At 40.2% G+C, this 27,363-nt stretch overlaps 3 protein-coding genes across 3 annotated transcripts; all 3 read left to right on the forward strand.

Annotated features, from left to right (window-relative positions):
* The first annotated feature begins 12,095 nt into the window (after positions 1-12,095).
* LOC122769990 (T-cell leukemia homeobox protein 1-like) lies at positions 12,096-15,698 on the forward strand. Its single transcript, XM_044026928.1, has 3 exons — positions 12,096-12,589; positions 13,904-14,141; positions 15,051-15,698. The coding sequence occupies exons 1-3, from the start codon at positions 12,112-12,114 to the stop codon at positions 15,259-15,261; spliced, it is 927 nt and encodes a 308-aa protein (XP_043882863.1). The 5' UTR covers positions 12,096-12,111; the 3' UTR covers positions 15,262-15,698.
* A 4,506-nt stretch (positions 15,699-20,204) lies between these two features.
* Positions 20,205-22,683, forward strand: LOC122769006 (succinate dehydrogenase assembly factor 4, mitochondrial-like). The gene is made up of 3 exons (XM_044025253.1): positions 20,205-20,330; positions 21,689-21,802; positions 22,467-22,683. The coding sequence occupies exons 1-3, from the start codon at positions 20,261-20,263 to the stop codon at positions 22,574-22,576; spliced, it is 294 nt and encodes a 97-aa protein (XP_043881188.1). The 5' UTR covers positions 20,205-20,260; the 3' UTR covers positions 22,577-22,683.
* Positions 22,684-23,234: 551 nt separating this feature from the next.
* On the forward strand, positions 23,235-27,240 carry LOC122769519. The gene is made up of 3 exons (XM_044026084.1): positions 23,235-23,339; positions 25,639-25,845; positions 26,143-27,240. Exons 2-3 carry the CDS (start codon positions 25,711-25,713, stop codon positions 27,238-27,240), a joined length of 1,233 nt encoding a protein of 410 aa, XP_043882019.1. The 5' UTR covers positions 23,235-23,339; positions 25,639-25,710.
* The last annotated feature ends 123 nt before the right edge of the window (positions 27,241-27,363 follow it).

Here is a 27,363-nt window from a genome sequence, read left to right on the forward strand (position 1 = left end):
CAAACAATCCGTTTTCTTTTCGTGTTTAAACGAGGAGCAAGTGATCCACACTGTTGACTCATGATTGCTGACTTGCAGTTTATGCTAAAGTGGATGGTGTAGTTACGTGTGTGTGTGTGGGGATGACTGTGATCGGTGGACCCTCTGCCTCCTGTTGCATGAAGTCACTGAATGGTCTGTACATTCTCAAATAGGATAAAGAGTGGAATAGGATTAGTATCTGCCACAGGCCCTTGTAATTGAACGTGCGAGAGGATGCAAAGCTCCTCTGTGTGTCTCTGTTACACTTGCATATCAGTACTTGATTTATTTTGCACAAAGCAGGTGTCTTTTTGTCTGGAGCAGTGAGTTTTTAAAACAGGGAACATTAATGTGATTGAAATAATGAGTTGACGCACCTGACCGCTACTTTCTCAAGCTGACGCTTCACGGGCTACGTTTGCGAATGCGCCCCCCCCAGGTCCGTCTCGCAGCGGCACGTGCAGCAGATTCATATTCGCAGTCCACTTCCTCATCAATCTGATGAGAAAACCATGCACTGGAAAATCAAGTTGCAGGTTGCATCTATACTAATTAAGTCTGTGTGATGTCACTTTAATTGGAAATGCACACTGCTCAAATCGGATGAAATTATTTGGACCTGGCTTATGTTTCAGTGCTTGCCTCACACACACACACACACACACACACACGTCTGTGATAGCCTCTGTATGTATGCAAGCGACTGTGGCGGTGATTCAAGGGTTGCTTCCTTCAAAGCTTTACTGCGCTGCGCTCCTGTACAGTTACGTTCACAAGTTTGAGCAGAGGGTGGAAACAACAAATAATAGTTTTACATCTTACATCTAATTTTACATTTAATTGTAAGCTTGCACAATTATGACATGCGGGGAAAACGCCGGTTTGTCTTTACTGTGATTAATGCATTATGTAATTCTTAAAAACAATAAAAGACGCTGAACTTTTCCTTCCTTCTTCTTTTCCTGTGCCTGTTTTCCTCTGCTGGTTATGTTTAGTCCACAGTTCTCACAGTAAAAGAAATGTATGCATGGAGTATAATTGTGTGTGTGTGTGTGGAAGTGATGGCAGTGGAGCGGCATCATCCAATCTCGCAGCCACAAATAGCAACCTCTCAGCAAACATTTCATTATTGCTGACAAGTGTACGCTGGCTTGTAATTGGAGATATCCCCTCATCTAAAAGCCCTCCTTACTTCACCGATTGCCTTCTCTAATATGTGTGTGTGTGGGGGGGGTGTTTTTTATTTTTTCATCATAAACTTCTTCGCGGGGTGCTTTGTGTCTCCTGATGATATCTCGCAGTCGTTCATTTAAATTTAAATTTTTTGGTGTGTGAAGTTAATTAGTCGCGTGTGCCAGTGGCGAGATGGGCTCAGATTCCCAGATTGGATCTTTTTCACTGTGGCACTTGGCTGATGCTTTGGCTGATGTGCGATACGACGAGGCCTCGGTCTAATTTTCTATGAAAGTGAAGCACGTGTAGCTAATTATTATTTTTGCACCTGCAGCTGCAGAGAAATCGGAGAACAACGCGACGCTCGTTCGCTTGAATCAAATCGATTCGAATGTGAAGAGAAATCCAGCAAATGAACAATCACTTCATAGAGTAGCAGGAGCTTTAACTGTCGGGGAGAAGAAGGTTCCTGCAGGACTCTAATAAATGTATCTATAAGCCATGCTGTCAAAATCACGGCTTTAGATATCAGTATTTCAATTACACATATGATTTAAATGCTTCATTAAAGAGAGAGGTCTGAGGTCGTCCACACAGAACATGAGGTTCTCAAATAGCTGCTTAAAGCTGGGACTTTTTACACAGATAAATATCAAGGTATCAAGTTTAAAATACATCTTAAAACCCATTTTTACTTTTTGGCTTAACTTTTTGAATAGTTTTGTTGTATGACTTTTTTATTGATTGTTCTCAGCTCTATTATTCATCTATATAATACTAACTTTATTGTGCCTTGTTCTTTCTCGCCCTAGTTTGTCTCTCTGTGTCCTCATCTTGCAGGTTGCAGGATCCAGATCCAGTTTGGAGGCGATTATTCTCGTCTGTCTCTACCTCACCTCCCTCTTGTCCCCCCACATCTGTCCCGCATTTTTCCTTTCACCCCAACCGGTCGAGGCAGATGGCTGCACATCTTTGAGTCTGGTTCTGTCAGAGATTTCTTCTTCTGGTAAAAGGAAAAGGTTTTTTCTCTCCACTGATGCCTCGCGCTTTATAAATGAAGCTGGATTGGATTGGTTTTACAGGTAGATGAATCCAGTGACTAAGATACTGCTGTTTGTTTCCTTTGAGTTTGATCCTGATGTCATCGTTGCTTGAAGACCTAAACAGGCCTGAGGTCTCACCCAGATGGCTCTGTGAATAGCAGATGATGGGTCCACTGGGGCTCGCGCATGACTCCACGCTGTTGGTCTGGTGGGGGGATACAGTGGATGAATGGTTATTATGGGTTTTTCTTAAAATGACTGTGAGGGATGCAGGTTCAAAATGATGGAATATTTAAGAAAAACATGTTCATTTCACAGTGACACAAAAAAGTCATGCTGAAAAATGGATTATTAACCACTTTTGTATCATGGCCTATACAGTATAGTCAAACTCAAATGACCTGGGGGCCAGTGAGCATCTAGTCTGGTCAAGATGGATGCAATGCAGATATCGACGACTGAATTTCAAAGTAAAAGTCATTGTCATTTTGACAATAATAGCACACGCATGACGCAAAAATATTTATATTATTTTATGTTGAATGTAATACATTTAATAATGTGGAAATTACAAATGAATGTTGTTTCGCTGTTTTTAAAGGAAGAATAGGTCACGCTTTCATTATAACTAAGATAGAGTTATAATGTAGAGCATTATCTAGTTTTTGTTTTTGTTTATTTCATATATAAACAATATAAAAAATAATTAAAATCCTAAAAACAAACACAAAACAATCAAATACATATGTTTAAATCTATTACAAACGTTTTATTGTTGGTTTATTTCTTGTTCCTCTGTCTGTATCATTACAGCGTTACCATGCAGACAACAGGAGACCTCAACACTGTTGTTCTGGCAGCTTCTCCTCTCAGGTCACCTGCTGCTGTAGTACCCTCGGCGTCCAGCAGATGGCACAGACGCACCATTCGCGAGGACGCTCTGCGGAGCTGAACGCGGACAAAGAGCCCAAACCACGGGACACGAGGACTTGACATTTTTAAAAAGCAGTGGGACCTGCTGTTTGCTGCTGGAGCTGCACTCTTCACTGTGGTAACAGCACACATTTTTTATTTTTTTACATTTTATAAAACCAAAACCTATATTATTACTATTATTATCATATTTATTTTTTATTATTATTTATTATTGTTATTATTTACTTATTATTTATTGTAGTAATAAAAGGACAAAAAAGGAAAAATGACTACTTTATAACAATGTTTGTTGTGCAAAGTTCCTCGTGACATTTGTCCACAACATAAGGCACATAATATAATATCATATAATATAATAATATAATATTTAGAGGAGAGCGCGCGCCGGCTCTCTTTGCTGCTGCATCACATCATCCAGCATAATGTACACAAATGTACAGATGGACTAATCTGTGCATGGTGATGAGGAATATTCACAAAGGACAACACGAGGCAGCAGCAGCACGTCAATTAAATTAAGTGTGTGTGTGCGTGTGTGTGTGTATGTGTGTGTGTGTGTGGGGGGGGGTTGTATTGTAGTATCAATATTAAAACTTAAATGAAACAGCCGCGAGGATGCACGCAGCAGACTAGGAGATTAAAACTCAAAGGGATACCGAGCCCTGTGTGCCCTGCAGTGGTGACGCACTAAATATGATATCAATGCAAATAGTGAAAGTGAGCACAGTGACTTCTCCGCCGCCTAATCCTTTACACGGAGAGAGAGAGAGAGAGAAAACAGACACAAACACTGCAAAATGAGATTTGTGTCTTTTAACAAATAAGGAGAACAGCTCTGGATCAGCGGTGTTTGCTGCTCTGAGTCAATATTAGAGCGTGGAAATACAGAGAAGTGTGTTAGAGCTGCAGCGTCAGTCCACAGCTCACTTCATCACCACTGGAACCCTTTACCTGCAGTCACTGATGCTACACACACACACATATGAAAACATTTATACACATGATTGAATGTAATGTAAATATTGTTTAAATCCCATTTTAAATCTGGCTTATAATAACTAATCCGACAGAATAGAAATAAAAGTTATGTGGACTAAAGCGTCCTTTTGCACTTCTGACAAAAGTGTCTCACTGTGTCTCACTGTCCCCGTGCGTCCCTTTAATGCTTCCCCCATAACAGATATCAACTGTAGGCAAAGGTGTCAATCACAGCATGTGCGTCTGCGGCTCCTTCCTTATGTTGTTTTTATGTCATTAAAAAAAAGAACAGTTTTCAGAGGCTCGGCTAATCACCTGTGTGTGTGTGTGTGTGTGCGTGTGTGTGTGTGCGAGTGAGAGTGGGTGGTGACATCAAATTGAACCAAGGAAAATGGAACAGGAATTAGATGCACTTAGCCATCACATGTTAATGGCAGCAATCAACAGCCAATTACCCGGCGTACTTGAGTACCTTGACAAGTGCAGGTGTACCCCGCGACTAACACAGGCCGCCGCCGCCGCCGCCGCATTTCCATAAATTCGACAATAAACTCCCTCTGTGATTGAGCATGCATGTTTCACCGAGGTCGCAATTAAGCAATATTGTCAGGGAAGTGCCAAGTGTGGATCGTGAGGAGGAGGAGGAGGAGGAGGAGGAGGAGGAGAGAAAAATAAATAAATCGCTTAAGGCCAATAATAACGTGTATGTTGCGTGGATGCATGTAAATCAATAAAGTTGTTAGGTGTTTATATTAAAATGACCTCTGCTGTAATTGCCTGGAGACGAGCGCGCGGCTGCTTATTTGTTCGCAGCTTTGGATATTGTTAAATCAATGTTTGCTTTTTGTAACGCGTGCAGACAGACAGGCAGACAGACAGACAGACGGGACATGGAGCTCTGCCGCTGATGCTGATGCTCTCTGTCACTGGGCTCAGTCTCTGTCCGGCATCCCGGCATGACCCACTTTGATTACTCTGTCCTTAAGCAACAGGTGACGGGCATGCTGGGATGTCATCAGTGTCGGCCGGGCCCCCTGTTTAGAGGCGGGCGCTCGCCTGGCAGTGTGCCCGCTCTGCGAGTGAGCTGTCCTATCACTGACATCAAGTGAAGCAACCAACATGTCACGTCTTCATCTTTGCGAGAGTTCAATCCCCTTTCAGGACGGATCAAGCTCTCGCTCCGCGTAGCTGCTGCTGCTGCTGCGCGGTTAAGTGCCGCGGCTCATGCTTCCTCCTGGGAACGTCTAGAGAATAACAGTCGGGATACACCAGAGGCTGCAGAACCAACACACGTGTGTGTGTGTGTTTGAAATGCACAAATGACATTTGGAGTGCGCGTCGTTGCACGGCGTTGGCTCGTGCTTCGTACGAGGCCCTGCACGGCCTGATGTCAGGGCTGTGGTCCATCTGCTGGATGTCAGTGTGAGCTGCACACACTCTGCCACTGAAACAACACAGTGGAAGCAGTTGTAAAACAAATCCACATAATTCAAATAGTAAGTCTTCACATGAGCGTGAACAGTGACCTGGCTCCTCTTCCTCTTCCTCTTCCTCTTCCTCTTCCTCTTCCTCTTTATTTGCCTTCGAGCTCCTTGACTTGTTCTACTTGACTCCTGGACCATTTTTAATATCAGGCTGCCGCGGGTTTCCTTCCTGTGAGGCCGGCGTCTTCATATTTCTGTTTCTGCTCCCAGAAGGAGAGATAAAAAAAAAGAAGAGAAGAAGAAGAAGCAGCAGCGGGGCGACTGCCTGGTCTTTTCTACCAGGGTATATTAAAAGCGTTAGTGACCCTGTTAATAGCCCTTTAAAACACCACAGAGCGGTGTGCAGGGAAGCGCACGTGTCGAGGAAATATTTTGGATTCACTTGACTGTGATATTTGTTCATTTATTCACACCTGCATTTATTTATATATTTATTTATTTACTTATTTATTTACTTATTTATTTATCTATTTACTTATTTATTTATTTACTTATTTATTTATTTATTTACTTATTTATTTATTTATTTATTTACTTATGTATTTATCTATTTACTTATTTATTTACATATTTATTTATTTACTTATTTATTTATCTATTTACTTATTTATTTATTTATCTATTTACTTATTTATTTACTTATTTATTTATTTACTCATTTATTTATTTATCTATTTATTTATTTTTTACTTACTTATTATTATTATTATTTTTTTTATTTTTATTTACTTATTCATTTATTCATGCACACTATCAGTGTACAGCGTTTTTTTTTGTTTTTTAGAAATCACCGCGATCAATGCGGCGGCTCCGGTTCGCTCAGCGTCACACGCTAACCCGGCCGCTAGTTAACGGTTCATATTAATCACTCCTGAGTTAATATCAATAGAGCAGCCCGATGGAAAAAAATGGCAATTAAGCATTTATTGGCCCCGGCGTGATCAGAGTTGTCAGAGGTCACATGCAGACATCAATGGCAGCTTGTGTGTGTGTGTGTGTGTGTGTGTGGATATACACTTTTTAGGACACACATTATGACAAACACGCGGCCGCTGCGTCACTTCCTGACTGACCGGTCCACAATACTCCCCCGTCTTTGTCCTACGCCATCAGAAGACATTAGGAGGCAAGTGAGAGGAGATGCGGGTGGGAGGAGGAGGAGGAGGAGGAGGAGGAGAGATAGAGCTCCTTCTCTTCGGGAGTGTAATCTCCCTGATGTTACATGGTGCAGCCTAAACTGATAAATTGCAGATTAAATGGCGGCCACACTCCACTTCACCCTACATCCTGCACCACACAAACCCCCTCCATGCATTTTTTGCTATTCACTGCCTTCTTGGCCTGTCAATTGTGCCTAATCGTGAGAGGCACTAAAACACCAGGTCCTGACAGAGCCAGATCAAGAATGATGAACATCTCTCAATGGCAAAAGACTCACGCTCCTAACTCTACTCGAAGGCTCGCATCACTTATGCAGAAATCAGCGGCGTGCCGGGCGTCCCAGGAATTATGCCCGCTGACAGGAGATGCATGAGGTATGCATTGTGCGGCTGCAGCAGCCTTGACAAGTTATAGTTAACTGCGGCACGCGGCGACCCCGGAACACAAAGGATACGCGGGATTATTAATGGCGGAGCGTCCGTGTCAATAATCCCTGCTTTTGGGTTGTGTCCAGAGTCATGCATCTTACACACACACACACACACACACACACACACACACGTACCAACTGGTGCACACACTTCCTCCTCAGTCTCTCTGGAGTTATGGGCTGGAAAAGCTTTTCTTTTCCAGCACAATGAATGGCGTCGCACCTGAAAACAAGAAAAATAAATATCAGTGTATATGTCTGTGTTTAATTATTTATGTGTTTGCTTAAAAACTCAGCCTGGAGGAGTGTGTGTGTGTGTGTGTGGTGGGGGGGCTCTGACCTAATCCATAAGCATGAATACAAAGAAATAAGTCATTAAATTCATAACCGCATGTTGCCGATGTCGTCTATGGAAATATTTGTAATGTATATTCTAATTTTTCCGAATAAATTAGGCAGAGGTGCATTCCCCATGTAAATTTATTCAAGGCAAAGAGGGGAAGAGGAGTGTGGGGGGTGCGCTAAGATCTGCCAGATTATGCATAATTGTAGTGTTGTAGCCCTCATTTCTACATCCAGCTCCGTATTGCGTGGTCATTAAATTCTAAAATAATGGCGACCTCACAGCTTCTCCGTCCTAATTGCCCCCTTCCTTCCTTCCGTGCGATCGCCTTCTCAAGACAATATGATGAAGTGTGGCGCTGAGAGATCTGTTAATAAGACGCCGCCGCGCTCTCTCGGAGTGACTTCACTCACTCGTCGCTCACCTTTGCACCGTTTGGGTGGAAAAACAACCCGAGCTGAGTCCGCTTGTCTCTGCTCATCTCGATATGTGCAGAAATCAAAGAGGCAAAGGCTCATTAATAAAAATATGCAGCTCTAATCCACACAGTGGTTCGGGGGGGGCGTTGGATTATTTTAATTGAACGCAACACGTTACCTAATTGTGCGTCTGCATCAGGATACATTTCAAAATCTGCATGAATTTCAAACGCACTATCTCTCAACTGAGACCAGAGACAACTGAGAGGAAGGAGAGATCAATCTTTGCGATGACGTGCGAAAAGGCCAAGCGCCGCGCCCCGGCGTGCACTCTTCCCTCATTACCGTTCATTTGGCAAAACCGCGCGTCTTCCACTTGATCCAAAATAAGCGCCGCGCGACGGCGTCTGTGGGCACGCGTGGAAACTCGGCCTGTAGTTGCACCTACATGATAGAAGGTTATCATAATGTGTTTAAAGTGTCCCCCCAGTGGACACACAAACGCACACAAACACACACAAACACACACTCCGTAGCCCACCGAAACATCGCCCCAGCTTATTCTGCCTGTGACGCGCGGCCATGCTTCATCTCCACATCCTTAAAAGCAGAAATTAATGACAAGCACAAAGCTGCTCATTTATAATTGCTTCATTATACTGTTGTGTTCTCCTGACAATAATGGTGTTGCTGGTGTTTTTCTAATTATATGGCACTTTTTTTTTTTTTTTTTGCTCGTTATCAAGGACTTCAGGTAATTGTGGAGAAAATAATGACTGTCTGCCTGCCTCCTTCCCTCCTCTGTCTCTCATGGATTGCACATCACAAACAGTCTCAGTGCAAACCCGGGAGCCTTATGAAGGAGGTTGCCATTTAAAGCTGACTCCATTTACACTGGAAGTCATCTGTGGCACCGGTGGCTCAAGCGTCTCTAATGAGCAATTTGTATTTTGAGCGTCTGACTCCAGGTTTATGACGGATTACAGTCAGCGTCCGTACCTGTGAATAACGCCTCACGTGGTTCTCCTTGATCTGCTTTGTTTTCGGCGCCTAAATATAGTCAAATAGTCATAGCGCGCCACTCTACACTGTAAAAAAAAAACCCGTTACTTTTACGGTAAAATAACTGGCAGCTGTGGTTGCCAGAATTCTACGGTGGAACTTTTTCTTACATTACGGTAAAAGGATATGAGGTTTTGCCGTATTCTACCATATAAATAACATGAAAGTAACAATGTTTTGCCATATATTTAACGTGAAAAATTCCGTATAAGTAAAGGATTTCTCCATGAAATGAAACAGCATTTATTAACATAAAATACTACTTTATTTAACAACCTTGTTTTTATGGTAAAAACTGGCAGCTGTGGTTGCCAGAAGTTTTGGCTCTTATAAATATTATGGTATTTTTACGTAATTAACTCAATGGTTTAATAAGTTTAACAGTAAGAAAATGTATTCTTTACAAAAAAAAAAGAATACAGTTTGGCATATTTCCGTAATTAACGCGTTGCAGTTATTTAACGTAATTTTTACAAGTTTCGGCAACTATATATATTTACGGTATCTCACTGTTACAAAAACTGTAACAAACTCTTTTTAAGTCTTTTTCGTTTTTCACTGTAAAATCTACGGACATTTTTTTTGCAGTGTTAAGAGCGCACACGTCTCATATGAGACGTCTCAAATATGATTTCCAATGGCGGCGATAACATCACTAATAACTCTGCATGTGTAGTGTGGTTTCATTCAACTGTGGGGGACATTAGTGATTTGCATTTAATACCCGGTGTGCTCCGCTGTTCCCTTTTCACGCGACATTGCCAGATATGGATGATGACGTTATAATAATTAAAAAACATCATGGACAGAGGGCGCTCTGCTGTTTGCTACTGTGCATAATGGCGGCCAACACTGTTATTCCTATTTGAAGAATGCGTCCATGTGTGAAATAATAATACTCCCACCAGGGAAACCATTGTCATATTTTATTTGTCAGTGTAAAAAAAAAAAAAAAAAAGATGAAAAAGAGAAAACACACAACAATAAAAAAAAGAAAAGAAATGAACTCTCACTCTGCATTTCCATCCTTCTCCCTTTTGTTTTTTAATTCTGCTGCAGCAGCATCCAGCAGCACCGGTGCTGTCTGAAAACCTCAGAGGCGGACTTAATTAGTTGCTAAGAGAAAGCTGCCAGTGGTGGGGAGCACAGAGAGTGGGGCCGGTTTTTTAGTTTGCTCTGAACTTTGCTAATTATCAGGTAGGATGTAATTTCCTCGGCTCCCGCGAGACGCCCAGCAGAGAGCTGCAGCAACTAACCGCAGAGAAACAAGGCTGAGAAAGTACGACGGAGAAACTAATCCTTCTTCCACATCACCCAGAGTTTCTGTGTGTTGTGATTATAGTCTAATACTGTGACACATTGTACCTGAAAAGGTGTGTGTGTGTGTGTGGGAACAGAGCAGTGATCACAGACAGGATGTAGTGCGGGGCCCAGGATGTGGGAAAGCGAGCGCGGGGCTGTGTATCATTTATATCCAGCGACGTGTGAGCACTGACAGCGACTGTGTTTAGCAGGTTCCTATGCCACATGCATCACATTATGATTCTGAAGTGCCTCAGACGAAAGAGGAGGTTGAATTGCCGTTGACCTGAGTGAGCTAAAATGACATAGATTCAGACAAATAGAGCACTGAGCTAAGCGGGGGAAACAAGATGGATGTCTCGTGGCAGCACATCTGCACCAGGCTCCCTCTCTTTCCCCTGTCTCTCTCTCTCTGTGTGTGTGTGTGTGTGTGTGTGTGTGTGTGTGTGTTTGGTGAGCCCAAACTTTTGACGCTCCTCCAGTAACACCACATCTGACGAGCCAAGGGCCCGCGTGCAATTTAAAAGTGTGGAAAATAAAATGACTTTAAAGGGAAGTGTGCCGTTAAAGGGACGATCCCCTGAAAACAACTTGACTTTAAATTCCAGGAGCGTTCAGAGAGATCTCTCTGTTCTGACTTGTCAGTGAGAAGTTCTCAGAGTGGCTTTTTTTTTTTTTGTTTCCAGTTTAAATCCTGGCAGACTCCTCTGTGTGTGTGTGTGTGTGTGTGTGTGTGAGAGTGTATCACCATGGTTGCGGCGTCTAATATGCACGCCCCAGTGCATTGAGAAAAGAGAGTACTTCTTCCTCACTTGGTATAATTGTCCCTTAGAGACCTATGGAATTGGAGTCTAAGTGGAATACCAGTCTCTTTTCCACGCGTTGTTCTTGGAACGGCGCAAATGTGCTCGTTATTTATGATCTACAATGAAACATATTTCATGCATTTGTTCTAATAAAGTTTACCACACATATTCCCCCCCAATTTGGAGCAGCCGCAGAGCCATTGATCATTTCCGGACTCATTAATATTTTTAATGAATGTAATAATGACTTATTTATCTGCAGTTTTAAAATGACGAACGCTTGCGTGTGCGGCGGCTTGTGCAGCCGTGGAACACTCGTGACATGTTCCAGCGTGTTCAGCTTCCCACAAAAACTAATGAAAACGCAGCACAATGTGCAGCGTGTCATCACTCTGGACATGAATTAACAATGAGCCGCTTCACTACAGTATGTTTCACTCATTTATATTTGAACTCTCAAAGCCATTAGTGACTGTACATACATGAAAAAGCACATTCACACTATTTCAAAAATACACGTGTGTGTGTGTGTGTGTGTGCGCGCGTGCGTGCGTGAGTGTGGCTGTCACTGAGGCCTAAAGTCCGGTGTTGATGTCCTGACAGTGACGTCACACACAAGTCACTTGTAGTGAAGAGCGTGATCTGTACAACACTGATCACTGTGGCTGGTGATCACACACACACACACACACACACGCGCGCGCGCGGGTCTGCAGAGCGACGCCACATTGTAACATCATTAAACAGTCACTTCATCATTTCATTAGCAAGTGTTTCCAATATTACTTGCTATTGAAAAAAACGTTGGTTAATGTTATGTGGTAACGGAGAGAGAGAGAGAGAGAGAGAGAGGGAGGGGAGGGAGAGAGAGAGAGGGGGCACTAGATAACGACCGGAGCTCAAGCAGAACTTCAGGACTCAGTGGTGCGGCGCGTGGAGCGTGGAGCAGGTAAATGTTCCTCGCGCCGGAGCGAGAGGGGGAGCGCACGGCAGCAGTCATGGATCACATGGGTTTACTGGGGGCGCATCTCGAGCAGCATGCGCACGTAGAGCCGATCAGTTTTGGCATTGATCAGATCCTCAGTAATGTGGAGCAGAGCTGCATGCTGGGTACGAGAATGCACGAGCCGGACTATGGACACCCGGCCTACAGCGGCAATGCCAGCGGCGGTGGATTCGCGTGCAGTAACAGCGGATACAGCGGCACCAGCAGCTCGTGCGGTGCTGCTTATCACATGAACATGGGTGTCAACGTCAATGTGAACGGAACTAATGCAAACGTCGCCGGCGTCATCCGTGTCCCCGCGCACCGGCCTCTGAACGGAGGGAATCCTTCGTTAGCGCCGGTCAGCGGAACCATCAACAACCTGAACGCGCTCACTTTCCCCTGGATGGAAAGTAACCGACGCTACACCAAAGACAGATTCACAGGTATAATATAATATAATATAATATAATATAATATAATATAATATAATATAATATAATAAAGTATAATATAATGTAATGTAATATAATATAATATAATATAGTATAGTATAGTATAGTATAGTATAGTATAGTATAATATAATATAATATAATATAATATAGTATAATATAATATAATATAATATAGTATAATATAATATAATATAATATAATATAATATAATGTAATGTAATGTAATATAATATAATATAATATAATATAATATAGTATAGTATAATATAATATAATATAATATAATGTAATGTAATGTAATGTAACATAATATAATATAATATAGAATAATATAATATAATATAATATAGTATAGTATAGTATAGTATAATATAATATAATATAATATAATATAATATAATGTAATATAATATAATATAATATAATATAATGTAATGTAATGTAATGTAATGTAATGTAATATAATATAATATAATATAATATAATATAATGTAATGTAATGTAATGTAATATAATATAATATAATATAGTATAGTATAGTATAGTATAATATAATATAATGTAATATAATATAATATAATATAATGTAATGTAATGTAATGTAATATAATATAATATATATATGTAATGTAATGTAATGTAATGTAATGTAATGTATAATATAATATAATATAATATAATAGTAATATAATATAATGTAATATAATATAATATAATGTAATGTAATGTAATGTAATATAATATAATATAGTATAGTATAGTATAGTATAGTATAATATAATATAATGTAATATAATATAATATAATGTAATGTAATGTGATATAATATAATATATATAACACTTTTATCATATCACTTATATATTATATATTATAGTGTAAATGCACTTTTCAGTCTGGTATAAATGTCTTTACAGTTTTGATTGATTTCTGTCTCTTAGCATCATTTAAACTAAAACACGAAATTGTCATTTTTATGGCTTTAAAAAATATAAATGACATGGAAGCTTCATCATCATCATCATCATTATTATTATTATTATTATTATTATTATTGTTATTATTATTATTATTTACATAACATATATATACACACTGTTAAACGAAATGTCGATTGTTTTTTTTTTGCATAAAATAAATACTTAAATAAATAGAAAGGTTTTTATATTGTATACTATTAAAATATGAATATTGTATTTCTGGGCCTCTGCTACTGCAGCCGTCGGTGCTTCCTGCTCACTGTCTGTCTGTTTACCTGCTCTCAACTGTCCTGTCCTGTCCTCTTGTGTCCTGTGCTGTCCAGTGTCCCTCTCACCCCTCACTGTCACGCGCCGTGTAGGTCATCCCTATCAGAACCGGACGCCTCCTAAGAAGAAGAAGCCACGGACGTCGTTCACGCGCCTGCAGATCTGTGAGCTGGAGAAACGCTTCCACCGGCAGAAGTACCTGGCGTCTGCTGAGCGCGCGGCTCTGGCCAAAGCCCTGAAGATGACCGATGCTCAGGTCAAAACCTGGTTCCAAAACAGACGCACCAAATGGAGGTGAAGTCATGCTTAATTTGACAAGATACTGTTATTGTTTTCCTTTTGGAGGGAAGTTTGTGTTTCTCAGGTTAGTGAGAGGTCTTCTGTGTTTTTAATGGACACAATCATTGTTGTCCATGTCTCTAATTGTTGTTGTATTTATGTGCAAGAGCGAGGTGTATCATTAAGTGAACGTGACGTCAAGGGACGGTGTCTTTTTCACATTTAAATGTCAGAATAAAGTCTCGAATGTAACGTTGTCCATTGAGAGAAACAACACATTGTTGCTGGCGTTGTTCTTCTGTGCTTATCTTCAGTAGGCCAATGTTGTTTGTTGTAATGAACTGAAGTGTTTTAAGAATCAAAGAAATTCACATTTTCGTAGACGTAATGAAACACGGACCTATTTGAATGTTCTTCAAAAATGACTTCATTTGTTGGCGCTGTTGTGATTTGTGTTGTTTGTGCAGATAAAAGTTCAGTGTTGGACAGTAAATAAGAGCAGGGAATATACATAATATACTACATACTGTACATCATCACTGAAATGTCCCTTTATCCATGTATGACATATTGACAATGATGTTTGTTTATAATTATCATTATTATTATTATTGTTATTATTGTTATTATCATTATTATTATTATTATTATCATCATCATTATTATTATTATATGCATGCCATATCATTTTAATATAATATTTGCAATATTTGTCTTGTATTGCAGTCGGTAGACTTCCGGTTTGAATTTGTCTATAATTTATGACTTAATTAACAGAGAAGGTGAATAGCATATCAACCATCATATTTATATATGTGTGTATATATATATATATATATACATGTATACATGTTTATACATATATATACATAAACATGTATACAGCGCTTTACACCCCACCACGGTGTTTCCTTGTGGCTGCAGGCGGCAGACGGCAGAGGAGCGCGAGGCCGAGCGCCAGCAGGCCAACCGGATCCTAATGCAGCTGCAGCAGGAAGCTTTTCAGAAGACCATCAACCAGCCGGTGACCCCGGATCCGCTGTGTCTGCAGAACAGTTCTCTGTTCGCCCTGCAGAACCTGCAGCCCTGGACCGAGAACACCGCGAAGATCAGCAGCGTGTCATCGTGCGAGTAAGAGTGGTGCGAGTGCGCAGAGAGCCTGGAGCCAGGCCGGAGCCTGCTCCCGTGTCCACGGGTGGACCAGAGACTGGTGTGGATCGTGCACAGTGTGTGTCTGAAGAGCTGAGCGTTTATTATTATTTATTTGCCTTGTGAATAGACCTTTGACTCAACTGCAAACTTAAGCCACCACATCTGAATACAAAAAATGACCAATTATTTATACACAGGAAAGCACGTGAAGGCCACAAAGACTACACACCATGGCGATGAGCCACTACATTTATTTTTGATTATTATTTCCTCACTCATATTTTTATACAAATGTTTTTCAAGCTGTATTTTCCTATTCCTCTTTGGTGTGTGTGTGTGTTTTATTTGACAGAATATTTTGATAATGGATTCACCAGTTTAGTCCTTTTTTGTAACACGTGCTGTCCTTTGTCTTCTGTCACTTAATCACGTGATTATTACATAAGTGTGGTCTTATACACAGTCATTGTCATCACTAATCAGATCAACTTATTATTTTTGCTTGGTGAGGGAAACAAACACATTTGAACCTTGTGTTTACTTGTAATGGTACATAAATGAACGGTGCACACTAAGGGAACTTGAAAACAGCTAGAAATGTTTGTCAGCATGTTACACAGAAATCTGTAGTATATAAATATGTAGTATATAAATCTGTCAAGACAATTTATTTTTGCTACTGGCGCCTGAAGATGCTGCAATGTAAATAAGATATGCAAAATAAATAAAAGGAAAATAAACGATGTATAAAATGAAAAGCAAATTCAAATGATATGTTTTAATAAAAAAGACAACGGTGAAGATGAAGAAAACCTTTTTTAATCAACTGCTAACAAGCACGCGGCAAAACTGAAGTCCAAACAACTGTTGATTAGAATGATTTCATTTTATTATCAATATTTTGACAATAATGGTTTCATTACTTTCATTATTGCAGGCAGATATATATATATATATATACAGCATATAGCTGTGCATTTACTGTGCTGGTGCTAATGGAAATGGAGGCCACGCCAAGTTCACATGCATTCATATTTGTGGTTGAAGCCAGATTCAACCTGTGTGTGCAGACCTCTCTTTGTGAATGATTGTCACATGTTTTTGTTATTATTGTTGTTATTATTATTATTATTATTATTATTACTATTATTATTGTTATTATTACTATTATTATTAGCATTATTATTGTTGTTATTATTATTATTATTATTGTTGTTGTTATTATTATTATTGTCATTGTCACATTTATTATTAGTATTATTATTGTTGTTATCATTATTATTATTATTATTATTAACATTATTATTATTGTCATTGTCACTTTTATTATTAGTATTATTATTGTTGTTATCATTATTATTATTAACATTATTATTGTTGTCATTGTCACTATTATTATTAGTATTATTATTATACCACTGTAATTTTGTGATTCTGCATTTTTTGTTTGCATTAAACTGTAAATCACTATGAAAATCTGTAAAAAAAGAATGTAATTACTGATTGATTCTTTTTTACAAGAAGACTTAAGGTGCAAAGATCATTGTCCTATAAAAACACAACAAAATGTCTTTTATGTCGTTTGCATCAGTGTTGTGGAGGAACGAGTGCAGACACGTGTGAAGACTCATGAATCATGTGTGTGATCATTCCATCGCTCAGTACTTTCAATATATTGAAACAGATAGATAGATAGATAGATAGATAGATAGATAGATAGATAGATAGATAGATAGATAGATAGATAGATAGATAGATAGATAGATAGATAGATAGACTTCACATCACAAAGACTAAGTAAAGACAATATAATGAAATAGCTGATTTGTTTGACACCATGGATCAGTGCTTCTTTTCCTCCGTCTACATGGTTTTAATTTATTATCTATTCATAAATAAACAGCACTTAAGTAAAGTAAAGTTGTCCATGGCTCCTGTAAATCAATGTCTTAAACGTTCAAACAAAGCTGAGGCTGATGTTACGTTACATTACATTACATTACATTACATTACATTACATTACATTACATTACATTAGGAAAGCCAGCATCATCAAACATGGTGTTTCCTATATTATTAAAACAAAAAAGAAATAACATAATCCTTCCTGGAATTTCTTTACTTCTGGGCAAAGATGTTGTTTGATGAAGCCTGTTGCTTTATCTTTGTTTATGTTCTTTTGAACCTTGAATTTTTTTTGTTTTATTATTTTCTCTCGTGCTCTGTGTCTGAGTCCAGCACCACATTTTAAATATTGGATGAGTATATTGGGCAATGTGGGGTTAAGTGTCTTGCTCAAATACACATGGGCATGTAAATCAGCAGAGCCGGGAATCAAACCCATAACCTTCGAGTTGAAAAAACTGAATTGGAAATAAATAAAGAAAATTTATAAATGTATCATTTGTTTTCACAGCTTAACAATAACCAAACACATTTTAACATCAGTCTTCCTCTGATGTTTCTGAACTTATCTGTTCATCACTTCATTTACTGTATACATGATTGATTTTTAGAAATCAGAGAAATGATTTATGGCACTGAGTTGATTTTTGTCAGATTGTCAGAACACACTTTCTTTTCATTTGTGTGTGTGTGTGGAACTGTCTTTTAAGAGCCTGTTTCCGTCTGTTGGACATAGTTTAAGACACAGTTCAGAGACATAATGTTTCATGGTACTGAGCAGAGATTCATCTCAACCACGAACTTGGTTTTCACTTACATAAGTCTGACTTTTTGAAAGAAGCCAGAATTAACCCACAAGCTAATTTGAATGAAAACCTCCTAATTTACACTCTTCAGTAATCCTCTCATCTTTAATCAAAATTTATTATTATTATTATTATTATTATTATTATTATTATTTTCCTTATTTGTTTTTCGTTTTTTTTTTACTCAAACTGACTTTGATTTAATTTATAATAAAAACCTTTTAAAACAGTGTTTGATTTGTTTGGGTTTGTATAAATTGTACATCACTATCATTTTACCTGCCTTATCACCAAAATCTTTCAGATATTCTCTTGGTTTAAACTTTAGAGATTCCTTTTGTAATGTATTATTTCTTGCAATTGTAAAATAGAGCCTTTTAAAGTATGAAAATCTGATGGTTCTCTCACATGTTCTTGTTTCATCCTCTAACATGCTGTACTTTCAGTCAAGGCATTAAACTTCTTTTCAAATAGATAGATGTGTTCTTTGTAGTCTTTCACTGAACTTGATATGACGTCATGCTCTATGTAGCTGGAGGACGTGCTGTTTTCCTTTAGGTCTGGGTTTGACCTCTGACCTCGACCTTGTCACTCACATCAGTATTGCTCTGACATGTAACAGGGAGGCTGTGAGAGCAGGATTTACAAAGTTTACCACTGAAGACTCCACAAACACATGTGATAATCAACCATTGTGATACATTATTGAATTGAATTGAATTGACTGTATTCCTCCCCCAGGGGGGGAAACACACATTCACCACAGCTCAGTTGTGAAAAAACAAAGAGAATAGAATAAAAATAAGAATAATAATAAAAAAAATAAAAATATATATAATAAAATAAGATTAAAAAAGAAGAACAGAATTATTAAACAAGGGTAAATGAAGAGGGAGGGAAATCTGTATGAAATGAGATCATATTACCTTCAGTACATGGGGGAACCTGCTTTATCATTATTATGCTGTTGGAATGAATTAAAAATCAATGACTGTCTGGTTATGTCTGATTCTGCACCACTGTGAAAAGCAGTTGAGAGTGGAATAAGTATATATAAGTATAGAAGCCGAATGTGTTTAATTGTGGTATGAGGGTTTGGTGTAATTCACTCAATGTGTGTGTGGGGTCGCTGTGCTCTCAGAGGGGGAGCTCAGGTGTGTATATAGGTGGCATTATCACTGTCCTTGTCAGGTTTGTGAACCGGAAGGGCAAACGGTTTTCGACCGCTGTACCGCGGAGGCGCCACTCGTGAATGGTTGTGGATTGTTTGAAGGAATTTCATTATGCAAAGAAACGCACAGCAATAAACCAATATATTGCAACGAAACAAACAGCGTGGACATTCAATCAGAGTACAAAAGAGCGATCGCCAAGGCAAAGCGCGTCAACCAGGTCATCCGGAGTCAGAAACCTCAGTAGCGGAAGTTTGAGGCTGAGCTGCTATAATAATAAGTATAAGTATATATACTACACATATAAGTATAGTTCTGCCCCGTGTAAGAGAAAATAATTATGCTTAAAAGTCCCATATTGAAAAGATATTCAAAGAGAAAGAACTTGCAATGGACAGAGAATTTAAACTACTCCTGAATGATAACACTCATATTCCACACATTGGCCCTGATTGAATTTTAAAGACCAGCAGCACTTCAAGAAAACAGAAAGTGGCTGAAAACAGAGTTAGTAAATTCAAATATGCAATTTGACATTTACAAAATATTAGTTAGGAATTAAACCACCACCGTCCGAGTTGTGAAATAAATAGAAAAATAGAAAATACAACAAAACACATAGTATCTTTTTTAGTAAATCCATTTTAACTAAATAAACTAATCTAATGTTATTTGGACCAAAAAAACATTTATTTTTTTTTATTTGGACCAAAAAAATAATTTCTTCACTAACACAAAAAGTAATAATGATTTACTTATAATTATTCTCTACATTAATTGTAATTCATTTGGATGCTGAGACTGTGGGTGAATGAGTGAATAGTGAGAAGAGAGTCAACACACAATGGTTGCATTAATGTAACACTGTACGAAAAATCAGTATTAGATCAAATGAGACATTATTATCTAAATGATTATTGTTATTAGTATTCACAGATGAAGAGTGACATAGTGAGGTATTATGTCACCCTCTACTGGCGGCTTGTAGATATTGCACTGCAATATCTGTCGCTAGATGATGACGACAGCAATTGCGTAAATGAAGCTCGACAAACCGACGTGACATAACAATCAAGCAGCCGAGAAGAGAAGTGCAGTCATGTCTGTTGTGCGGTTTCTCTGTCTCAGCAGAAGAGCCGGTTCTCTGAGTCTGAACCGCGTCCGAACAGGTTTCTATCTCTGTTTCCATGCTTTTACTCGGATGTCATCGTGTCGTGTACGGTTATTATCGAGGTCGTTACAGGTTGAACCGGTCCACACCGCGGTGAAGTTAGTTTCAGGTTGGATATTCGACAGCACACAGTGAATGCTGCTTGTTGTTTAGTGTCCGTGGTCTCATTTAGGGACCGTCAACAAATGACCGCGTAAATGCTAATGTTTACAATAAAAAATTAATAAGAAATATGAGAAGTATTAAAACTAAAGTATACACTAGAGCTGCGACTAACGATTATTTTCATTATCGATTAATCTGTCCATTCGCTTGGCCCATAAAATGTCAGAAAATGTTCAAAACCTGGATATCATGATGTTCCCAAATTACATTACATGTCATTTAGCAGACGCTTTTATCCAAAGCGACTTACAATGGAATTGAGTACAATCAGTCAGGGGTGGAGTCGAACTTGCGACCATGATGTCCTTCACCGTTGTTACCAACAAGACATTTGTTATGTCCACAAACTTAATGATGACTTTGTTATCCAGAGCAAAGAAATTAATTCACAATCACATATTCACATTTAAGAAGCTGAAACAATCAGAAAACTTGATTTAATAATGAAAAAGCTTCAAACTGATTCATGGATTTTCAAAATATTTGATGAGTAATTTAGTAATCAATTACTTGTTTCAGCTCTAGTATAAACTATAAAAAAATGACTTGAAATCAGTGCAGGATCATTGTACTTATTCCATTTAAAAAAGTCAGCACCCTGCCTTTCACCTTTTGCCAGCAAGGATTGACACCAGAACTCCACAACCCTCATGTGGAGAATAAAGCAGTAGACAATGGATGGATATGCAGCTGCTGGTCATATTGTACCTTTTCACAATATTCTAATTTTCTGAGATACTGAATTTGGGGTTTTCATTAGTTGTCAGCTAAATCATCAAAATTAAAAGCAATAAACACTTGAGATATATCAGTCTGTGTGGAATGAATGTATACATTTTGCAAGTTTCACTTTTTGAATGGAATTACTGACATAAATCAACTTTTTGATGATATTCTAATTATATGAACAGCACCTGTATTGCTCAGGACAGGGTCGGCCTGTTGTCAGCCTTTTTATTTTGCATTATATGAAATAAAAATCTCAACTTTTTTGAAATTCATCACAACAACTAAAAGAAGAAACCCTGGAGAGTCCCCGTGTGGACGAACTGAGATACAAATGAATCTCCCTCACAAAAAGGCAAAATTCAAATTCAGTTGCAGTCAGTTTACAACCCTTAACTGGAATGTACCATATATTGAATCATCACTGTAACCTTCAGTCATTTAGGCCTTTCATCTCATTTTCAGATTGTTCTCGAGCAGCCAGCGGAGCGGTCAAGGACAAGGAGACGCTGAAGAAATACAAGACTCCACAGGGACGATTTGATCATCCTGAAGAGAAGAGTAAAGATGCTCTGTCAAGTGAGTATGACGCAGCATTAGGCTTTGTTTCCCTTGCTAAGTTTGTCTCCTGTAGTAGCATTAAGCATGTTAGTCATCGTTACTCGCCCTGAAATTCTCCGTCAGTTCACCTGTCAGGAAGAAGTTTAATCTGATCTGCAGCACAAGGTTGAATTGTCTGTTAAATGTGTTAAAAGTCCCTGTAAGCCAGTAATCATGTGGTTCATCTTTATAAATATTGTTCAGTTTAACAGTACAATACTGGGGGGGCTGAAGGTGGGCTCTCACACCCTGGACTGGTCCAACATCTAGAGATGAACAACCTTTGACACCTACTGTCAGTTTAGAGGGTTCAATTAACCTCTGCATGTTTTCGGACTGTGGGAGGAAGTGGGAGAACCTGGAGAGAAGCCATTCACACAACAGAGAGAACATTTAAACTCCCTTGGCTGAACAGGGATTCGAACCAGTGACCTTCTTGTAGTGAGGCAACAGTGCTACCTGCTACTCTTTAGAACTATATTTTACATTCATTTCATTTCAGTTTGTATGTTGATACTATAGTTCTCTCTCCATCCAAGTGTCACTTTGATTATTCCTTTGCAACGCGTTACTTACCTTTCACTTTAGTGTCATTATGTTTTTTGATCATCTACATTGTTGTCTTGGGTCTCCTCCTCCTCAGAGTTCCCTGATGATGTGAACCCTGTCACCAAGGAGAAGGGGGGCCCGAGGGGTCCAGAACCCACACGCTATGGAGACTGGGAGAGAAAGGGTCGCTGTGTGGATTTCTAGTGCGTTACTCATGTGTATCATAATTATATAATGATATTGTTGTTGTGCACTTGAAGTGTACCTGACATGTGTCCTTTGTTTGGTTGAATAAATGTAAATACATAGTGTGACATGTATTTGTATCATCACTTTGAAGTTCCTACTCCATCTAATGGTATGATTGTATGCACACGGTGTGTCATGATGAATGTTTCTAACCCCCACATGTGAAATAGTTGTGTGAATCATAGCAAACAATGCTTAGAATACTGTACACAAAGCGGTTCTATATACTTCATAATTAGGGTCAAATTCTGGACTTCTTTTGGATTTCAAAATAAAGGATTATGTAGGTTGTAGCAACAGTTATTGATGAAGTTGCATGTTGCAGCCGAACCCTTCCCTTCCAAGAGTGTTGGTTGGAGAACCTGTGTCGTCCTCACTGAGATAAAAACGATGGATTTTTGTTGTCCACTGTGGGCTGTTGTGGTTGTGCACCTCTGTAGCAGTGAACCGGCGCCAGGTATTAATAAAAAGGGTTATTTTGGGTTAATTATAAGCAACAATTCATAAAATCATGTGATTTTATACGAATCAGGTTTTATTCCCATAGTTTCTACATCCTATTTATTGACACTTTATTTTGAAAGGCGAACCGTACCTCCTGTTGCAGGCGTTTCCCCCCCGAGTCTGTTGTGTGAGGAGAGGTCCGTGAAGGCAACACGGTTAAAGGAAGTACACTGCGACTTCACTTGAGGATTTCCAACCAAATCAGGGCGTCATCGTAAGTGCGAAGAAAAACAACAACGACCGTGTTGTTCTTGTTTGTCCTTCTGTGATTGACAAGCAATCAGCCCGAGACCAAGTAAGTGTCCGTAAAGAGCTGTAGGCAGAGATCTGTGGACGAGTTTACGTCATTACTCGTGACTGACGTGTTCTGACGTGTTCTCGTGTCAGTGCTTGATAAACTGTGTGATGACAGTGACGGTGACTGCTTTCACTGTTCACCATCAAACATTTACGAGTGAGTGGACGTGGAAGAGAAGAGGGCGGAAGTGAAAGCAGCATTCAGGTCGTCTGTGTTTGTTGCCATGGCGACACGAAGTGCTTCCTGTTTTTCTCATGAAAGCACAATGGCTGAACTGTGGCCATGACGATGCGTGGGTCAGAGGTTCTGAGCTGAGTGGAACAGTGAAGACGTGGACAGATAGTTGTCTAATGCACTGTCAACATAATTATAATGCATTATGCATCTATAGTCTAACTATTGTCATAGTTACAAACACTCATGATCAATTATACTGCTTTGTAAAAAACTAAAAATCATTGTCAATGATTTTACTGCTTTATGGATGATAACGCGTCATAATTACATGTGTTCACAGATCACTGGACTCTGTATTTGCCCTCTAGTGTCCAAACAGACGCTCCAATGATTTGTTTTCTCCACTCCATTTTCAAACACACAAAACAATCTGGCCAATACTGATGAGCTGGCCCAGGCTTTTAAACAGGAGTGTGTGAGTGGTGCCAATCAGAGTCATCTGCAGCAGGGGATGACTCTGGCCAGACTGCAGGAAGAAAGACAAGCAGACACACCCACAGACACACCCTCAAACACACCCTCAAACACATCCTGAACACACCCTCAAGCACATCCCACAGGAGCACACCCTCAAACACCCTCAAACACACCCCACAGACACACCTCCAAAACACATCCACAGACACACCCCTCCATTACACCCCACTACAGGCACACCCCTCAAAACACGTGAACCCGCACCCTCCAAACACATCCCACAGGCCACCCTCCAAGCACACACCCACACAGGGCCCCACCTCAAACACATCCTGGAGCACCCCTCAACCCACATCCACAGAACCCACACCCCCCTCAAACACACCCCACAGACACACCCTCAAACACATCCTGAACACACTCAAACACATCCCACAACCTCAAACACATCCCACAGACACACCCTCAAGCACCCCACCCCGGACACACCCTCCGGACACATCCCACAGGCTACACCCTCAGTGGGACACCCCTCAGAAGCACACCTGGACACACACACCCTCAGACACACCCTCCGGACACACCCTCAAACACATCCCACAGACACACCCACAAAACACATCCACAGGCAGCACCCACAAACACATCCACAGACACACCCTCAAGCACATCCCACAGCCTCAAACACATCCCACAGACACACCCTCAGGCATCCACAGACACACCCACAAGCCCATCATAAACTTCACCAACAAAGCCACACACCCTCAAACACATCCCTATGACACACCCTAAAACACATCCATAAACACACCCCTCAAACCCACACCCTCAAACCCCAACACACACCCTCAATCAGCCTCCATAAACACACCCACAGACACACACACCTCCCATGCCCACACCACACACCCACAAGCACACACACACACACACAATCTCCTTACACACCCACACATCCACAAACACACCCACAAACACAACACACACCCTCAAACACACCCACAAACACACCCACTCATACATACAAGTGGCAACAGACAGACGGGGTGTCTACGGAGTCTTTTAAATTACTTTTAAACAACTTTTAAAGTATTAAAAGTTGATCAAATGAATTTTGGGGAAAAAAAGTATTAAAAAGTCTTAATCTTGATTTCATGAGGTTTTAAATGTTGTCCACAGAGTTTAAGAAAGAACGTGTTTGTTAAAAACACAGACGCACAGACATGCTCGCCCTGCGAGATCGGCTCAGGGACGCACGCGTACACGTGACGTTATGCATCTTGCGACAGCGAGCGCGCTCGTCCTCCTCCTGTCGCAAAATAATATCCGAAAACGCACGTAATAAACTCCAAAATCGTCAGAATCGTCAGGAAAATGTAAGTTTGTGGACTCCTGCTCGGAGATTCCTGAATGTCAGCGATGGCTGAAGCCTGATGCTGAGAACAACTGGGAAGCTTGTTAATTGCAAACTAAAACAGTTTTAGTGTAATAGTGTGACAATAAGGTCTTAAATTATTTTGAGAAACATTGAACGTTGCTATCTCGTTGTCATCGACAGGACCTGCCATCGTCTCCTACATTCAACACACGACACATTTCAGAAGATGCTTGAGTCCAGTTACCAGAGACAATGAACCAAACAAGCCAGACGGACACAAACAGAGGCGGGTCACACAGACATGTTTCTCTGGCTCCGCCCTCCAGGTGTCTGACGGACAGACAGCTGCTGCTCTCCTCCACAAAACCACATGCATCTATCTTAAAGGTGAGGAAGAACACACACACACACACACACACACACAGTAATGATAGTTGAAATACTGCTAAGAAGTGTTGATGGGACAGGATTTTCCAAAGTTGTAGAATAAAAAGCATAAATTTGATTTCTTCATAAATAAAGTGCGTTTGTTACATCAATGCATGATTTTTATTGTTATTTCCATTCAACCTTATTTATGGGTTCATATCAGGATGAGGATGGTGTATAAATGAAGAAGGTCAATTATCTGAATGAACAGATTCTACCAACACTGATGCAGTCTCATTGTTTTCTGCCGTGTAGGAACACAGATGTGATGTTTACAGAAGACACCTCACCGATATGAGCTTCTGGACACGCCCAAGAGAGGAGAGAGCAGAGATGAGCAGAGATGTGTCGCCTCCCTCAGGCGCTCATAAACACTGCGCCTCCTCTGTGGCTGTGTCAGAGCTCAGGGGCGGTCGAGACCACGAAGAACATACTTTTAGATCATCAAGTGAGCAAAGCCTCTCAGGTTCTATACCAGAGTTTGAGCCACCAAACCTTCCTCTGAGACAGTCACTCACCTCCACTGTCCTGAATCCTACTTACACTCCTCAACCAGGGCACTTGAAGTCAGGCCAGAAAGAGGGAAGAGGTTGGGGGCGTTCAGAGGGAGATCTGACGTCTCCTCACAAGGCAAATTACTGGGCCTGTGCCATCCCTAAAGATTTGCCTCAATCTCCAGACAGGCACTCTGCAGGCTGGGACCCGAACAAGGAGTACCAGGCACTGCTGGATTACACCTACCCTCTAAGAACAAATCCTTTGACCTGTGACAGCGCTGAGCGCCACAAGCACTCCCTCCTGCAGGCAGACATGCAAGACTCAGGGATTGACCTGGAAAACGTTTGCAGTTGGACGAGTCTGTCGGGGTTAGACGTCTCTGTGAGCAGCACAGAGCAGACAGAAGAGAGGAGTCGTCTGGATCGTAGCTTCACTGAGCTGCAGGGGGAGGAGCCACTCCTCCTCACAGACCCTGCGACTTTGTACCTGAACAATGTGGACAGCAGTAAGAGCGGCAGTGATCACCACCTTCAACGCCATGAATGGCCCTGCTCCACCTCCACCGCTCTCACCCGCTCCTCCGGGATACTTCATCAGCCAGTGTGTGCATGTATGGAGGAAGACGAGGAGGTCAGGCGTCTTCCAGAGCAGCTGAGCGAGCTGCAGCTGCTGTCCACTCAGGTCTGTGTTCAAACTCACTTTACATCACTAACCTATTATGCAGGAGTAGGGAACTATGTGATGATTGGACACAGGAAGAGACGTCCACACACAAAACTACTTAACAATCCTAAAGTGACAATCTCCAGCAAAACTGGGAGTCACCAGTCACTCGTTTCTTGCATTTTAGAATGACATTTTAGTTATAATATACCTTGAGAAGAGAAATCTCTCTAGTATGATTCTCATTATTTGAATCCTTCTTTATCTTTATCAACTGCACAGAAATTGGTCTTCTGGCAGAAGTCAAATGATGGA

Source organism: Solea senegalensis, linkage group LG5 (genome assembly GCF_019176455.1).
Source record: "Solea senegalensis isolate Sse05_10M linkage group LG5, IFAPA_SoseM_1, whole genome shotgun sequence".
NCBI lineage: Eukaryota > Metazoa > Chordata > Actinopteri > Pleuronectiformes > Soleidae > Solea > Solea senegalensis.

Excerpts from the sequence above, each read along its gene's own strand:
- LOC122769006 (XM_044025253.1), top strand. The coding sequence starts at position 20,261 with ATGTCTGTTGTGCGGTTTCTCTGTCTCAGCAGAAGAGCCGGTTCTCTG. Across the intron at positions 20,331-21,688 it reads TCTGAACCGCGTCCGAACAG|ATTGTTCTCGAGCAGCCAGC; the intron begins GTTTCTATCTCT and ends TCTCATTTTCAG. Across the intron at positions 21,803-22,466 it reads GAGTAAAGATGCTCTGTCAA|AGTTCCCTGATGATGTGAAC; the intron begins GTGAGTATGACG and ends CCTCCTCCTCAG.
- LOC122769990 (XM_044026928.1), top strand. The coding sequence starts at position 12,112 with ATGTTCCTCGCGCCGGAGCGAGAGGGGGAGCGCACGGCAGCAGTCATG. Across the intron at positions 12,590-13,903 it reads CACCAAAGACAGATTCACAG|TGTCCCTCTCACCCCTCACT; the intron begins GTATAATATAAT and ends TGTGCTGTCCAG. Across the intron at positions 14,142-15,050 it reads AACAGACGCACCAAATGGAG|GCGGCAGACGGCAGAGGAGC; the intron begins GTGAAGTCATGC and ends TTGTGGCTGCAG.
- LOC122769519 (XM_044026084.1), top strand. The coding sequence starts at position 25,711 with ATGAACCAAACAAGCCAGACGGACACAAACAGAGGCGGGTCACACAGA. Across the intron at positions 25,846-26,142 it reads CACATGCATCTATCTTAAAG|GAACACAGATGTGATGTTTA; the intron begins GTGAGGAAGAAC and ends TCTGCCGTGTAG.